Raw genomic sequence first — 17,773 nt, 5'->3', positions numbered from 1 at the left:
GTTCATGAAGAACAAGTTTCAAACCAAAATAATATTATATTCTTTTTAGACAGAGCTACTAGGGAATGGTAAATCAGGGGCAATGGATAGAATGTAATATCTCAACAAGGTATTTGACAGCATTTTTCAGGATATCTTTTGGGACTTATGTGGGACATGACTTGAAAATTTATAGAAGTATAGCAGTAAAAGAAAGAAAATACTTTCACTGCATTTTACATTGGTCAGACCACATCATTGTATATTTGACACCCTGTTACAGATTGGCAACATTAACTCTATGAGCCTAGATCTGACAAATCCTCAAGCTAGAATAGAGAAAGGGAAAATTAAGTATATAATTATGATAATGAACTATAAGAGGGAAAGGCTGAAGATGACTGAAAGATCACCTAAAACAATTCCTTCTCAAGCTTGAAGTCTAGAAAGGTGAATTAACCCACCCAGGGTCACAAAGGCAGGAAATGATATTTCTGGAATTTAATCCCATTTTTCCTGAGCTCATAGCCAGTGCTCTTTCTACTATACCATGCTGTCTCTAACTTTTCCAAGCTGAGAAGGTTCTCAGAAAAAAAAAAATATATTGAGAGAGAGAGAGAGAGATGTAGTATGATTTTAATGAAAACATAACAGGACAAACTAGGAACAAAAGATAGTGAAATAAGAGTTCACCTTAGCCCAAAGTTTACTCCTTTGACATCTGTCTCCATTATTCCCTTGTGTTTTCTTTGTGTGTTCTTTTAATTAAAATCAAGTGTGAATTTTGGAAAAAAATTAACTTCTCATCTTCATTGTAGTCAATGAAGATTTTATTCATAGGACTATCTGGTGTGTGCTACATGTAGGCATTATCTAAAAATACTTGTCAGGTGATTACAAGCTAATTAGATATTTCCACTGAGACTTCATTATTTATGGCTAATGATTACCAATAAGCTATAATTATCAAATGCCTACCACATAAAGGCTACCATATTAGGCACTATTAGACAATACTACCCAAAACACAGGAAACATGATCCTGCCTTCTGAGAGCCTAGAATCTAACTGCAAAGATGTAATGCATTTACATGTGATGAATACTTTTACATATATGCGTGTGGATATATGTTTACATGGGCAGCTAGATGGCACAGTAGATAGAGCACTGGGCTTGGAATCATGAAGATTCATCCTCCTGAGTTCAAATCTGGCCTCAGACATTTACTAGCTGTGTGACCCTGAGGAAGCCATTTAACCTTGTTTGCCTCAGTTTACCCATCTTTAAAATGAGCTGGAGAAGTAAATGGCAAATCACTCCAGTATCTTAGCCAAGAAAGTAGAGTTGGACACAACAGAAATGACATACATACATATTTGTGTGTGTATATATATATGCATATACACACACACATGTAAAAGCATTCAAAAGATACACACACAGATATATATGCATGTTATGTGCGTGTGTGTGTGTGTGTAAAACAAAAGTTGAAACTATAATAAAAAAGAGAAGGGTCACAGACCATTAGAGTTTGAAGATACCTTAGGGATCATGTAATTTCACCTTTCATTTTTTATATTAGGAAACTGAACTCAAAAGAGGGAAAACAATGTGGCCAAGTAATAGTCAAAGAAGGGATTCAAACACAGGACTTATGAGTCTAAGTCTTGAACTCTTTTTGCTACACATAAACTGTACATAAATATTATTTAGACTGAGAGACTAGAGGATCTGAGTAGGGGCTAAATTATCTAGAGATTTACTGAAGTGACTATATATGAGGCTTTGTAGGAGGCAAGGACTACTGAAGGCTAAAATAGAGGTGAAAGACATTCTGAATCTAAATCAAACAAGGATTAGACTATCCCTAACTCATTATAAATGCTATAGTAAGATAACTTGAAGACCAGTATGTTGTTGTGGCAGTCTAGGTGACTGCAACTGCTAGTTACGTGTAACTCTGTCTAAGCATTCGTTTCTCTGATACCAGCATTATAGGAAGGTGTGCTTAGAGCTAAAAGGGACCCTTTGGCAGCCATATAGGTCAATAACATCATTTTACAGCTGAAAAACAAAGAGAAGTGAATAAGTTGGCCAAGAATATAAGGGCAGTAAAATAGCTAAGATGTTAACCCAGACATTCTGACTCCAGATTCAACGAGGTTTCCAGTGTACCACGTTCCTGCCTAACCTATTCCTGAACTAAATCGCCATTGGTTCTACCTTCAACAGTATCTGTTACATGGGCAAAGAAAGAGGAGAAACACATAAAGGCTGAGAAAATTAAAAAAAATCAACACAAACAATACAACTAGTGAAAACTATTTTTTTCTCAATTACAAGGAGGTAGATTTCTATTGCAGTCTTTAGAATAACAAAATATTCTCGTATCTCTCCTTTGTCTATATTCATTTAATTGAAGTTGATAGTAAGCTATAATATCTTATGATTAACATAATCTCTTAACAGCTTGTCACTTTTACAAGAAAGTTTCTGCCTTCTCAAAGAATTTTATGTTTGTCATAAAAACAAATTAAAAACAATTTAAACTAGAGATTTCTGAGCACAGATTTAAAGTAGTTTCATGACAATATGTTGAATGTTCTTTCAGTAAAACACGTTTTTGGCTATTGGTTATTAATTATAACTTTCTTGTTTATACTGTTACAGTAATCTTAATTAAATTAATTCATAAGTTAATATCAGCTGTCATAATGTTGAACTGGCAAATAGATAATAAAATGTATTTAATTTTTTGTGTGTTTTTTAAAAATTTTATTTATTTTGTAATTTAAGTGGCATAGGCCACTTAAAAGGACTTTCAGAGTAGTCTTTAATAAAGAGGGTAGGAAGTTCTGGGAAGATGAAAAAGCAAGAAGTAACCTAGGGAAATGCTTTCCCCTCATTATCCCAAACAAAAAAAGTTACCTAAACACATCTGTAATGGCAAGAAGAAAATTGAAAGGACCACCCCCTACAAATACATACATACATACATACATACATACATACATATCTACACTAATCTAAAGACCAACTAGCCACCCCATTCTTACTTCTGCTCTCCTTCACACTCCCAACTCCCCTACCACACCCAGACCTATTCCACAGATGCTTCAACCGATGATGGATCTTCTTCGCCCATGGCAGATACAGTTTGAGTCACTCACATTTGGAGTTAACTTCTCATCAATATTCCAGGGAGAACCAATTCCATGATTAGGTGGAGACCCATGAATAAAATTATCTCTCATGTTCAAGAGGAAGCAGAGTAGATGTAGAGGAATATGGAGTTGTAGAGCAGTAGAACAAATTAAAGAGGCAGTAGAGGCTGGCGGCACTAGTAAGAGTACTTGATACTGTACATGCAGATATACTGTACAGAAGAAGCCACGAGAGAAAAGTAAAGAGATTCAATTGCAAGGTTCTCCTCTAATTCCTTTACCACAAGCCTCCTAGGTTCATCAAGAGAACTAAAAGTTCAGTCAGAGAGAAGCTAGAAGAGTCCAGAAGAGTAAGAGTAGGGAACGAGTAGAACAGGACCAGGTACAGGGGCCTCAGTCTTCCTAGAGCAACAGCCTGATGGCTTATCATTACTCTTTGAAGGCCACATATCTTGTCCAACACTGGCAATCTAAGAAAAGGCACCAGAGCTTGGGAGAGGGGCATAAAAGCACTGAATCCATAGAAGGAAATAGATGATAAGATGACTATTTACAACCATAAAACCCTTGAAAAACCTGCAGAATGCATAATAAAGGCAGCTAAAATCTAAATGAAACAGAACAAGTAATTGATAAAGATAACCATCTCACTGAACAAATTTGCTGTCGTTCAATTGCTTCAGTTGTATCTGGACAAAGATACTGGAGTGATTTGCAATTTCCTTCCCCAGTGGCAAACAGAGGTTAAGTAACTTGTCCAAGGTCACAAAGCTAGGAAGTTTCTGAACTAGTAACTGGAAGCAAAGGAAACTGAGTCAAAATCTCCTGAGGAAGTGAAGATATTATAACACATTTTTCAAGGTGCCGGGAAATAACGTTGCTACTTCAAGAATATCCAGAATGGCCCGGAATACCAAATAAAAGGTTTAAGTGAAAACACCAAAGCCGTAAGGGCAGAAATTAAAGCTCTTAATATTAAGAGAAAAGAAAATTTAGAATAAAAGTCAGCCACTCCTGAAAACAGTAGGTTCTCTGGAAAAAAAAAAAAGACAGAACTGTAACTAAAAATGGCAGAAGTACAGAGAAAATTAAACAAAATCAGAAAACAAGATTAGAAGAACCCATACAGCCTCTTAAACAAAGGAATACTGAGTTTGAAAATGAGGATTTTGGTCTTCTAGAAAAGCATCATGAAAAAGAAAACCTGGATACCATATTATAGGAAAACATGCAGGAAATTTTTTCTAAAAGACAATGGAAATAAGCAACAAAGTACAGATAAAGAAAAGGACACAAAACACTAACAGAAAGAAATCTCATTTGACTCACCAAGAAGCACTGTCAATCTTCAGAATTTTTAAATCAAAAAAGAAAGGAAGACATTGTTTACATGCAAACAAAAAACAGCTCATTCTTGAAACCTTTTCTTTCTCTTTCAAACCTCAGTTTCCTCACCTATAAAATGATAGTGTCAGAATAAATTACCTTTAAAACACTTTTCACCTCATCTTTGTGCATACCTGGAGATGCATACATATGGATATTTCCCACATATGATTCACAGAAATGTTCAAGTTAAAAGTAATGGAGTTTAATGCTCTCATTTTACAAAGGAGAAAACTATACCTAAGAGAAAGGAAGTGATGGGCCCAAGGTTACCCAACTAATGAATGCAAAACCAGGACTTTTTAGCTTCCTCCCAGAAATGATCTTAAAAACACAACAGCCTACTATGTTATGGAAATGCTTGTTTCATTCCATAAATCAAAAATAAAATATATATACTTTGAAAAAAAAAACACAATAGCCACACTCAGATACTTCTGTTCTCTAAACATACTTTGTGGTTTCTTATCTCTATGCTTTTCTCATAGTCACTTCCCTCACCTTCCCATTATAAAATAGTAGGAATAAATTTTCACAATATAAAACATCATCTCACAGCTCTAAAGCTTTCAATGGCTCACCATTATCTATTGAATAAAGTTCAGATTCTTTGTTGACATTCAAGAACTTTTATAGTTGGCTCTAACCCATCTTTCCCACTACCCACCTTCATAAAGCCTTACTCATTCTAGCCAAACTGGACTATTACTATTTTAAGACATCTCATGGTGTCCTATTTATTTTGCTTCTTATTTATTTATGCTTACATTACCCTCACATTTTTCTTTCTGACTAACTTAGCACTCAATCTGGTCAATCTAATACTATCTAATAATCAATCCTCATCCCTACACTCCACCTTTACAATTTCGACCTAATTCCTGAGGCCCAGCTAAAGTGATATATATGACAGAAATCTGTCCTTTATCCTCCTAGCTAGAAGTGATATTTTCCTACTATGAACTATCATCACCCTTCCTAATGCTCTTATTCCATTCCCACATTGTGCCTCCTATCTTTTCTCCTATGTTTCATCTTCCCTACTAACTGTAATCTTCATGAGAGCAGGGATCATGTCTTTGTATCTCCAGACTGCCCAGTACCTGCCATGTTCATGTGATAGCATAAATAAACCTATAAACAAGTGAATGAATGAATAAAAACTGTCCAGTGGAAAGTTAGCCAGTAAAAACTTGGATGTAGATTTTAAAAACTTAAGGGCATGATAGTCTCTAATTTCTACCCAATATGGATTATCCATTCAAATGTTTTTTATTATAATGTTATATAACAAATAAATGTCCAGGTTAATGAATGCATATTCTTCTTGCAGTACACATTTGTTATTGTCCATCTTTCTTTCTTAATTATAGAACATAGGATCCAAGGAAATAGTCAAATTTCACTGACCCACAGATGTACTCTGTATCTAGAAATATAGACACAGCCATAAAAACTGAAATTATGAAACACTCCCTAGAAAGCATTTGGCCTAATCTTTTGTTAAGGGGATTAAGCATACCACATATAGTAGAAAACATGATATTGTTTAAAAACAGATAAATAAATAGGGATAGGAACTTATGCTATACAAATATTCAGCATTATATGACATATAATAAAATGCTAAATATTGAACCACAGATAATGACTACAAAAGGATTTAGAAGAAAAAGACATCAGTTTTCTTTGGTGTCACCAGAAAAGTTTCCAGAGGAAGTAAGAATTCAGGGAAATTTTTTTTAGGATGAAGACGACATATGTAGCACTAACCTAAGCAAAGAGATTGTACTGGAGAATACAAAGAAATAATATTGGATAGAAAGGAGTAGCTGAATGATTGAGATCTTTGTAATGCAGGCAGAAAAAGTGGAGGGAGCAGGGAACTTTTAGAGAATCATGAGAATGCACATATTCAATATATTTTATTTAGTATTATTATTAAGGTTAATATAGTACAATCTGAAAAATTTATTCCATTAGTCTTTCAGCTAATAATATTCACTTAAAGCAGCAATCTAAGCACATAAGCGTATTGAATGTGTTCAAAAGGATGAAAAATCCCAGATTATTCTCAATATCCTAAACAAGAAATCAGTGCACTAGAATATGAATAGTCCTGAGTAGTTTAATTTTTTTTTCTCTTGAGTAAGATAAGCTTAATGAATCTGGGTGAATTCCAAAGCCACTTTTGCTATATTTTGAACTCAGATTTTTGTAACAAATTTGATATTTTCAAGGATGTCACTCAAAAATACATTTGTATTGACAAAACAATAAAGATAGACTTTCTTCAGTACCAAAAGATGATGCTGCTACACCAGGAAAATTCTGAGTTGTCTTTTTTTACCCATTGGTATACTCCCTCATTCACTGTCTCTATGATCAATGTACTATGTAAATTTAAGGTGCTATATAAATTTGATGTTGTTTTTTTTTTAAGAGCAGACCTGTGATTCCACTGGTGTAAGGAATTCCCTGCATCAGAGAAGTTAATTGACTTGCCCAGGGTCACATAGCTAACTAAGTATCTCAGGTAGGATTTGAAGTCAATTCTTCCTGTCCCCATGCCTATCTCTCTATCAATGGTGCCACCTGGTCGAAAAAAAAGAAAACTGCATATGAGTCTTCTTGATTCTAAAGTTGGCTAACTGCTAGACTGCCCCTCTAAATGTTAATTACTGCTAACAAAATAGTCTATGAGACTGACAGTGGTTGGAAAATTATAAAAAGTGCTTCTATTTACTTGAAGCTTTGTAAACAATAGAAAGAGCACTAGGAGGATCATCAGGGAAAGGGGTGTTGTCCTGTTCTTCCATTAACTAGTGGTGTGATCTTGGATGAGTCAACCTCTCTGAATCTTGGATTCATCATCTATAAAACAAAGGTGGTGATTTATATGACTTCTAAGATCCCTTCTACCTCTCAAATTCTATGACTATCTAGTTATGTATAGCAAAAAAAGCCCCAAAATAACAGAACTTTAAATTGGTTATTCCTGTTACCTCTCTTCCTAGTTCTGACAATATTCTAGCTACCATGGCAGAAAAAAGGAAGCAATGTGCTTCTTCTAGGCTACAAATAATTTTATTAAATTTGTTCAACATGAATTTTTTTTAATAGCCAACACATCTGAGTCAACAACTCAGATCAAAAAGATATAATGATGTGATCAGGTCCAACAAAATGTCACTATAATTGGCTACATAAGGCTTTTAATCTCATTTTAGAGTCAGGCTGCATTCACATGGCTGTTCAAAATAGCTTTTTAGTAGAACATGAAATAAAGTTAGGATAGGGCAAAATATGGTCACATTTTAAAGTATAGTCAGGGAAAATAGCAAAATTCAGAGGTAGAACATTGTTTTCTCATTTTTATAGCCAATAAGACTTGAAATATTGTAAAAGAGATTTCTATGAATCGCTACTTACGACTTTTATATGGTATTTTAAGTTTAACCAAGTAATATCCACACTTTGTCTTATCTTTTTGTCACAACAACCCCATAAATTAAATTACTATTATTCTCATTTTATAGAGTGTGCATTGTGGTACACAGAGAGCTTAAGTGATTTATACATGGTGATGGAGCCAGAGATAGGATTCAAACCCAGTTCTCTACTGATACCAAGGTTCAGCGCTACGTCCACTTCTTTCTGTTAGTCTTTCATTTTGAAGAGGACCAATGACATCACAGGGTGATGTCTTGACTCAGGCATGAATTGGATTTAAGTGAGGCAGAGCTGCAGCCTCTCTCTCTTCCAAAGTCACGGAAGTCTAGTGGAAAGACAAAAGTTAGGACAACTGGCTGGGAGATGATGTTGGCACCTGTGATGTCTGGTCAGGCTCTAAGCATTCCACAATGCCTGCTTCATGGGCACTGGAATAAATTGTTTTCATCTGTCCATTCTACTGGGATTAGTCTTCACCTGCTTGGGGCAGACATCCCTCTATCTCACCAACAGGTTTGAGGCCTGTCAGGTACCCTCAATCTGGTTTAGCCCATCTGCTGAGATGGTTCTACCAGGATTTGGCTGCTGTGCATGCTACAGCTTCTTGAAGCCACAGGTGAGAGTTAGGTGAAAGTGGACACCAAAGGTGGATGAGCAGCCCTGAAAAGGGCTCAACACGTCCCCACGCCAGAGGTACCAGTCCTCTTTGAACAACACATACACACAGGTATATGCTATACAAATGTTATAATTTAAATTTAAAAGAAAGCCTGTTATTTTGTTAGATAAGAGTTTGAATTTACAGAGGGGGAAAAAGAAAGAAAAATAAATTAAATCTAACTTCTTAATTCAAAAACATGTTTTGAATGTTTTGGGTTGGGTGAGGCATGAACAGGTTGGGTAGGGCAATTCAAAAGTTATTTTCATAAGTAGAAGACAATGCACACACCTGGAAAGATGTAAATACATTAAGTATACAGTGCACATATGTTTGCTTTAAAGCAAAATACCCAAGTAAAAATAGTTCCTAAAACCTGCATGAAAGGAAGAAGGATCTGGTAAGTTATCTTTTAAAAGTTTGGAAAAACACTGTTACCCAAGCGAATGGTAAATAATTGTCCCAGGACCTACGCCCAGAGGCTTCTCCATGCAAGTGAAGTAACTGATTATCCTTGGAGAGTTCAGAAAGCAAACTCCAAGGATTTTACCAGCTTTTTCAAATAACAACAATCACAACAGCAATAACCTGAGATTCAGATAAAAAGTACAGCACCTATGCTTCTTTTACCAATTTGCTTCATTAATTTAACTGCGTGTGTTTTTTTAAGAATAAGCAAGAACTATAGGCATATTGAAGACCAAGATATGTCTCAAGGACAGAAGATCTTTTCATCATGAAGATCTGATCATTCCCCTTCATGATCTAATAGTCTTAATCTGGAGCTAGCAGGATTCTTGGGAGGAGGGGAGGTTGGCTAGGGAAAAGCTTCAAATGTTATTTGTATAACTACTAGTATTTGAGTTGTTAAAATTTCATTATTTCATTTTATGAAGAGAATCATCATTTTCCAGTTTGTATTAACCAAATGAACTTATACTTCAAAATAAGCAAGTGTCCTATTTTATTTTTTTTCTCTGTTCACTTTCTCTTGTGGGTTTTAAAATAACATTCAATATTATTTCTAAGTTTGTGAAATCTGGCTTGAAATATTCTCAGAATAACATCCAAAATGTCAGTTCACAAAATTTATGATTATTAATTTAGTACTTTTTATTTGAAAAAGTTGCTTGTTAGTTCTCACAACAGCCCTGTGAAATAGAATCAGGGTTTTAATTTTGTTTTCCAGACAAATAAACTGAAACATAAAGGAAATTCAGTGATAACTAGAGTCAGAGTGAAGCAGTATCAGATCCAGATTTAAAGCCTGGTCTGTCAACATAAATTTACTGGATCTACCTTTCAAAAATTTCCCTAATTAATGTTGCCTAATGTTAACCTCAACAGTATTCTATTTAATCTCTATCAATCTGACCATTGCTCTAAGAATAATTCTTTTTTTAAAAAAAAATTTATTTTTGGAAGAGAATAGACTCAAATGGTTTGTCCCAACGACTAACAATATCTAGCAGTAATTTCATCCTGAAATTCTTTTAATTATCCTTTTTTTGAACTTTATCATGAACATAATATCATCTCCTATTAAACAGTAAATAACTGAACACAGTGTCCTAGCTGGAGTCTAATGCATGTGCAGAAATTTTAATGATCTGTAGTCTTATCTATCAGTTAGCAACACAGCATCCTTGTTTTACATCTTCACAAAATGTTCCACAATAACTATCACATCCTGTCCTTGGTTGTGATGATGAATGACAGTATTTCTTAATTCATACTCCTGATTTATACTGGTTTTCTACCCATGCTCATTTGCATTTTGCTTCTTTGATTAGGATAACCTGCATTTGCACAAACCTCCTCTCCAAGCTCTTCGCAGTGTGTTTTGTGGGTACACACTCTCATCGGCGGGTTAACAAGGTCACATAATGAGTTGGTGAGCTTTTCAAAACTAGAACATTCTAGTGACCTGTGTCCTTTACTGTCTGCCCTTCTTCCACATTAAGGTTCCACTAATTTTCTATTATTTTTCTGCCCTCCCGTCTATACTTTTAAGAGTCTTTCAGTTGTTTCAAAGCCAGCAGGCATTGGGGTGATCAGTTTGAGTTGGTTTTACAAGCAGCACAATTTTGTTGCAAGGATGATAATCAAGGCATAGTCTTAAGACAACTATATAAAGGAATGTTTACAACCTTCAAATTTTTAAAGGCAATCAGGTGGAGAAAGGGAGGGAGGGTATAAATATTGGTATACTGCCTACTTTATGCCAGGCTCTGTGCTTTCGCAAATATTATCTCATTTAATTCTCACAACAACTCTTTGACATAGGTGTTATTGTTATCCCCATTTTACAGTGGAAGAAACTAAAGCAAAAAGTGATTAAAGTGACTTGCCAAGGGATATATAGCTACTAAGTGTCTGAGGATGTATCTTAAGTGTCCTTTAACATGATTATATTAGCTATGTCAAATCTTCCTCCCCACCCCAACATAACCCTCACTGTCACTTTATCTCATTGCCTTTTGGTTCTTTATGTCTCCTTTATCACTCCTCTCCCTCTCGACCTATTATTAACTTTTTTTTTCCCCTGCTGTTCTAAATTAGATCTGAAACACCTTAAGAAAAGAATCTCCTTTAGTATTCTCTTCTCTAACCACAACAAATATCCACAGGAACCTGACAAAATATGCATGGGTTAGCCAGTATGATGGAATAATAGGTAGCTGTGAGCGAACAGGGAACTAGGGGGTAAAAGTCATAGGATGAAAATGTTTGAGAATAATGAAAACTTTATGAACCTAAAAGGCAAGAAAATTATTTTATAGCATTGATTACAAGGAATTGTCAAAGTTCTCCTACACAGAGGAGTCTAATCACCTTGGACAAATAATATATTTTTTTACTAAACTATTTACTCCTTGAGGGCAGGGATTCATCTTGGTAAACAACATAGTACTTTGCTCATAGGAGGTAGCCACGGAATATCTGCTGAATATGATGCTAAATATCTGAATTGTAGTAAAACAAAAGTAAATTCTACAACCACAGAACAATGTATTAATGAGGGAACATTAAAGCCCGTGTTGAAAGATGGTTAAATATAAATTATTTAATAATCATAATTGAACAATTTCATCATTCCTACAGACATAAAATGTGAAGAATAAAAATGAAGCCAAGAGAAGATGTTTTTTCAGCACCTAACAGAAGAAAATGTTGAAGTTTTACTTAAAAAAAGGTCATCGGGAAATTTTCTTTTTAAGTTGAATGTCCACAGAGTCTCAATAAAAGAGTAAGAGTAGCTAATGAAATAATAGGTCAAATCTAAGAAGATAGATTGAAAGGAAATGAAACAACTTTTTAAGGATGCAGAAAGAAATACCAAAAAGAACGAAAGAAGAGGTAGAAACCAAATACTACTAAAATGGCTGCTATGTGGATCATCTGATTTGTGCTGAGCTATCTCTAAGGACAGGGATAGAGACAGCACCTGGGATTTCATTGTTATAAAGATATCTTGGTAATGGGCTCCCTCTACCAAGCAGGTCAACAATTCTGGTGCTACTCTTAATCTTAACCAGTTGCCTCAAGCTCCTAAAAAGATAAATTATTTGTGTAGGATCACATAGACAGTATGTGAAAGAGGTCCTCCTTGAACCTAGGTCTCCTGAGTCTGGCTCTCTAACCACACGTCACCATACCTGTCAAGGTATCTCTAAAGAAGAATAAAACAAAGAAGTATTACAAAATTAGAAAGAAACATAAGTTGAACAAACAGAGCTTTGGAACTCGTTAGGAGTTAACTTTGAGATTTTCAATACATAAACCACCTAGTCCCTCCACTGAACTTGCAAACAAAGGTATTAAAATGATGACAATTTTTCCAATGGTAATTATTTTGAAAGGTTACAGCAACTTGACGAAGTACAATTATAGATGATAGATACACCCACGTAGAATCAAGCCAATGGCTTAACTAAGAACACTGACTACTGAGTAGATACAAAGATCTGAGGAATCAGTTGATCCTACAACTTGCTCAAACCTGAATTTGGCTAGAGTATGCATAACCCAAATTATAAAATTACAAGACTGTAAGAAAGCACATAAGGTGTTAAATTAACTCTAGAAAATGATGACCATTGGAGAAAAAATAAATTATTAAGACATATGGAGTATTGTGTAGCTCTCCATTAACCAAACTAGCTTGCAGTTCATTTCTTGCTAACTTTCTTTCACTAGTAAAGTAAGAAAGAGTATATGAATAGTGCTTGTTTCCTTTCAATTGCTAATCATAATCACATTTGTCAGTTTCTTGGATATCTACATATAAATAGACCATAGTCTGGCAGGAAGTACAAATGGAAAGGATTTAAGAGATCTTAGCTCAATCTAGGTTTCCTTTACACTGACAGGGTTAAAAAAAACAATTTTAATTGAACAGAAGCAGAAAAACATTCCAGTTCTTCCTGAACATGATAGTTTCATCATTCTGTCTTGAGTGCTGCTAATTCTCAGATCATTAGATTCACTCATTATGAAACAGAGATGACACCCCCCACCCAAACGCATTTCAGTTAGATATAGGCCTTAGAAGGCCTAGACTGTAATCATAAAATATTAATAAAGTCTTAAAATAACTATAAAAGATAAGCTTATGTCTTGACCTGTATATGATCTGTGAATACCTTTCTATTACAAAATTAGAGGAAGCAACACAATTGAGAGAGTAATCAAATTTGTCACATCTTTTGGGGTTTTAAAATAGCCAAGACCTAAGGAGCCTGAGGCTGTCAGGAGCGGAACAAAGTTTTGAAGAACCCATGAGCCTATTACAAGAAGACACCAAAGATGGGGATTATTCCACCCTCTGCCCCATCACTATGTCATCACAGCTACTGGAGCCATGGGAGAGACTGTATTTGGCTGGAAGCAGAGACACATGATGCATACAGAAACCCAAGCTACAAAACATCTTCAAGGGGCATGATGTCTCTAAGTGGAAAGGACAGTAGGACTATACATAAGAGTAAGATGTGGGGAGCCTAGTTGAGATGTTGTACCCAAGGGAGCTGCATGAGGATGTTACAAAGACAGAAAAGACATTTTGGCCTTTAAGTACCAGGAATTGTAAACTGACTTCGCTAAATACACATTCTAAAGGTTTGCATTACCACCACTATAGTCAGTAAGAACCCTCTTTTCCTGTGGAAATGTGTATATTTATGGCAAAATATGCCTCAAGTTTAAAAGATGCATGTTTTTGTACCTACAGTTCTAACTACATCATCTGGGGCAAATATCTTTGCTATATGATAATTTTAGCTGACTATTAATGGGAAGCATACTGGTAGGGGCTTATGAACTACAGTAATAGGAGTAGCCATGCACTGGGGGGAACCCTAGTACTCAAAATAATAGTCACCCAATGGAATGCCATCCCAAATGTACAAGTGTGAGTTATGTGAATACCCCAGTGGAAGATATTGGGAGTTGTCCAGCAGGAAGGGGAAAATAAATTATAAAGTTTCCAGTTCACTCGGTAAAGTAAAATTTAAATATCTCAATATTAAGAATCAAGGTGTAAAGATACTAAACTGTCTAAAGGAATATATAACTAAAGTTAAGTAAACAGAACCTGGTATGTAACAGCATAAAAGAAACCGACACTCAAGAATGATTTTGAACTATACAGCACATTGGAAGCTTAAAAAAAGCAATGAAACTTCTCCTCATTCTAATTAATGCATAGTTTCTAAAACGGAAATTTATAAAATGCATGAATGAAGATATATTTTTAAAATCTATCTCTAAAATACTGAGATTCTTGCAAGAAATTTAACCTGAACAGAGTGACTGAAACAATTCAGAAATTTTTGGGCACTCTTTTTTTTTCAGACTAGTTAAACTCTGGTATCTAGAAGTTTACAGAGTTTGAATAGCATATGTGTTCTTTTTTAGAGTATGTACTCAAACAAAAAGTCAGATGTACTTCTTGCAATAAATGATATATGTGATGAATAATATTCCTGAATGTTTGTCTTGCTATATTAGATCTAGAAACAAGCTTCAATTAACATTATAAAAAAGCTTAAATCTCTCACTAACAAACACACACACACACACACACACACACACACACACACGTTAATCTCTAAATAAGAAATTCAGGCTTGTCAAATTCTTTTTTGTCATTTAAGTTTGGAAAAGGAGAGAGGTTTCCAATCTGACATTTTAAAAGATTCTCATTATCACAACCTCCCTGATGGCTTCATGCAAAATAATAAAGTACTCACCTTAGGTATTCTAATGTGGGAAATGAAAATTAATCAGTTGATTAAAAAATAGGCAGAATATAAATATTGTATATAGTATCATTCCCTAATTTGGCCATATACATTCAAGCATCAGAATTACTAAAGAAAGTTTCTTTAGAGTGTCAAAAAAAAACCCACGTTTAACTCATATTCCAGATCAGTAGAGTCATTAATAATAAACACTTGGTAAACTATTAACAGGTGTGCTGGTGACATCCTTGAATTCAACTCTCAATTGTCATTCTTTGGCGATATGACACCTTAAACCACAAGAGAACAATAAAAAATTTATCTGACATCTGTTCTCTAAGCTGTGATAACATAGTATCATTTGAACAAATAAACTAAAAGCAACTTGAAATTTATCTCAAAAAGTTTTAATGAATAAAAGACATCTAAAACATATTTGATCAACAGTAGCCATTGATCAATGGCTGGCCTTGGAATCAGGAAAATCAGAGGTCAAGTTACACTTCTGTCACTTATCACCTGTGTAACCAGAGACAACTCTCATACAGGACAAGTTACAGAGATATTACTCATCTACATGAATAGAGAGAGTTGGCACACTGAGATTTCCCTAAACCAACAAAATCATGGATCCAGACATATCCCGACTGCCCCCCCCCCCAAATCTAGTTATGGTAAAAAGTTATCTAATTTGTCAACTGTTATCATGTCAAGGAAGAAAACCCAAGTAGGAAGTCCTAATTAAAAATATTAAGAGAACAAATAGTCCAAAAAGTAGTATCCCATAATAGATACTATAAAGAAGTCTTTACTTATGAATTATTTTAAACCTTGTTTTTATTTCTTTTCTGAAGCACTCACAGGCAAGATGGACACCTAATGGAAAATTATACATGATCAAACATCTTAAACCTTTGCACAAATAAACATTTGTTTGTTTCTGCAACTCTTATGTTTCCTTAATACTGCTAAACTCACAGGTAATCATCCCTTAAGACTTTTACACAATCCATAGAGGGCTACCTCAAGGGTCAATGTTATCATCGCTTTATAGGTAATGAAGTGGACAGGGTAAGTGACTTGCCAGAGGGCAGGTGGCAACTCATCCAGATAGCTAGAATTTAGAGCTATCTGAACAGCAATACTCACATCAAACAATCAGTAGTATTTAGTGTTTGCAAGAGGTAAATAAGAGAAGCAATTCTTTCAGAAAAGGACATCTTTCTTTCAACTTAAATAGATTAGAGTTATGAGGAAATGATCAGTTTTGGTTCAGTGGATAAACTTGGAGATTATCACATCTAGTAAGAAAAGGTACAAGAAGCAGTTTCCTTTAAGAAATACAGTGGTGTGTAGTAAAACTGAACGTCTCTAATGCCTTGAAGATTCAGTAATCTTTCCAACTGCTGGTGGAGTTCATCCATAAGAAAAAGAATCCTGTGATTGCAGCTATTTTCTCTTTGTTTATGTAGTGGTACCCAAACTGGTGAGAAAGAATAAATCATTTCTTCTCCCCTCTTTCTAAACAGCAATTTATTTTCCAAAACATTATATGAGATGTGATTTAATTACCAAGGCCTTGCAATATTTTTTTAGTCAATGCTTAATATACAATGAGTCTATTGAGGGTCATTGCGCAGAACTTTTTTCACTTAACTACCTGACCCTCAATTAAGCCAATCTCTACCCCCACAGCACTTCAACACCAGTCATTTAATGTGTGGATTCCCAGCAAACATATTTTCAGTTTACCTCACCCTTTTGCCTACTCTCATCCTTCACTAAAATAACTTAAATAAAGCATTAGTATATTGCTTTAGCAAAGACTTGGGCAACATCTGTATGACACTGTTAAAATGTGTGCTATTGTTTCAAAAAAAAAAAAAACCAACTTTCCACTAAGGTCATATACATTAATATATTCGATAGCTTTTTAGGGACAATCAAGTATAAAGCATAATATAAAGGCAATTTTACATGGAGCTCAGGTACAACTAATTTGTATTTTTCTATCTCAATGCAACTGAGTTATAGAGGACAAACTTATTTGCAGGATATTCCAGGTTTATATTTCAAAATGAACAATAAAATACCTTGTAAGGATCTGTATCAATTTTAAGCTATTTTATGTCAATATTCTGAATACACATACACAGACTGACTCTCTCTCTCTCTCTCTCTCTCTCTCTCTCTCTCTCTCTCTCTCTCTCTCTCCATTTTCATTAAGACATCTTCATTTCCCAAACAGCATTCAAGGGAAGATTCATTTAAATGGAAACAAGTAATAAGTCATCACTTTCATTTATACTAACCATTTGAGACTCTATGGGTTTTTTGGTTCAATTTTTGACAAGTGATGTTAAATATATAAAAAAATTGGAAGAAATAAAATGTTGATATGGAAACAGTGATATTTTATCATACAGCTATTTTTTTTACTCACCAGTTGTTTCCACAATGCCCTCTAGGATGACGACAATCTCGAACTGTTCAGCTTGCATGCTTCGCTGGGATAGGTCATAGAAGGGGCTTTTGGCATCGATCACGTGGCAAATTGTGAGGGGGGAAACAAGAAAAAGTTGATCTGCCCCTGTACTAAAACCTACATCCAGTTCAAGTTGGTCAAGGGGGAGGAACTCACCCTCAGGTGTCTGTCGAGACTAGACAAGCACACAGAAAAAGAGAAGAAATCACCACTAGTACTGCAATGTTCAAGACAGCCCAACAGCAATTCACATCACTGCCAACATTCTGCCCTATCAATCATCTGCAACAAAATCCAAACAAATCATTATATGACTGTATTTTAACAAATGGGCAGAAGCTCCATATTGTTCATGTAGAAAATATATGCAATATTTATGATGTGATGGAAGAGGGATAG

At 34.9% G+C, this 17,773-nt stretch overlaps 1 protein-coding gene across 2 annotated transcripts in view; it reads right to left on the bottom strand.

Annotated features, from left to right (window-relative positions):
• Window positions 1–17,773, bottom strand: part of KCNJ3 (potassium inwardly rectifying channel subfamily J member 3) — a 216,457-nt gene that overhangs the window by 186,727 nt on the left and 11,957 nt on the right. Inside the window, exon 2 of one of the 2 annotated variants that reach the window (XM_036745440.1) lies at window positions 17,333–17,549. The exons of the other annotated variant lie outside the window; for it this stretch is intronic. Within the exon in view, the coding sequence (XP_036601335.1) occupies window positions 17,333–17,549 (217 nt within the window). The remainder of the gene's footprint in view (window positions 1–17,332; window positions 17,550–17,773) is intronic. 2 annotated transcript variants of the gene reach the window in all.

Source organism: Trichosurus vulpecula, chromosome 2 (genome assembly GCF_011100635.1).
Source record: "Trichosurus vulpecula isolate mTriVul1 chromosome 2, mTriVul1.pri, whole genome shotgun sequence".
Taxonomy (NCBI): Eukaryota; Metazoa; Chordata; class Mammalia; order Diprotodontia; family Phalangeridae; genus Trichosurus; species Trichosurus vulpecula.
The sequence above is the reverse complement of the archived record's forward strand: the minus strand, read 5'-3'. Positions and strand labels throughout refer to the sequence as shown.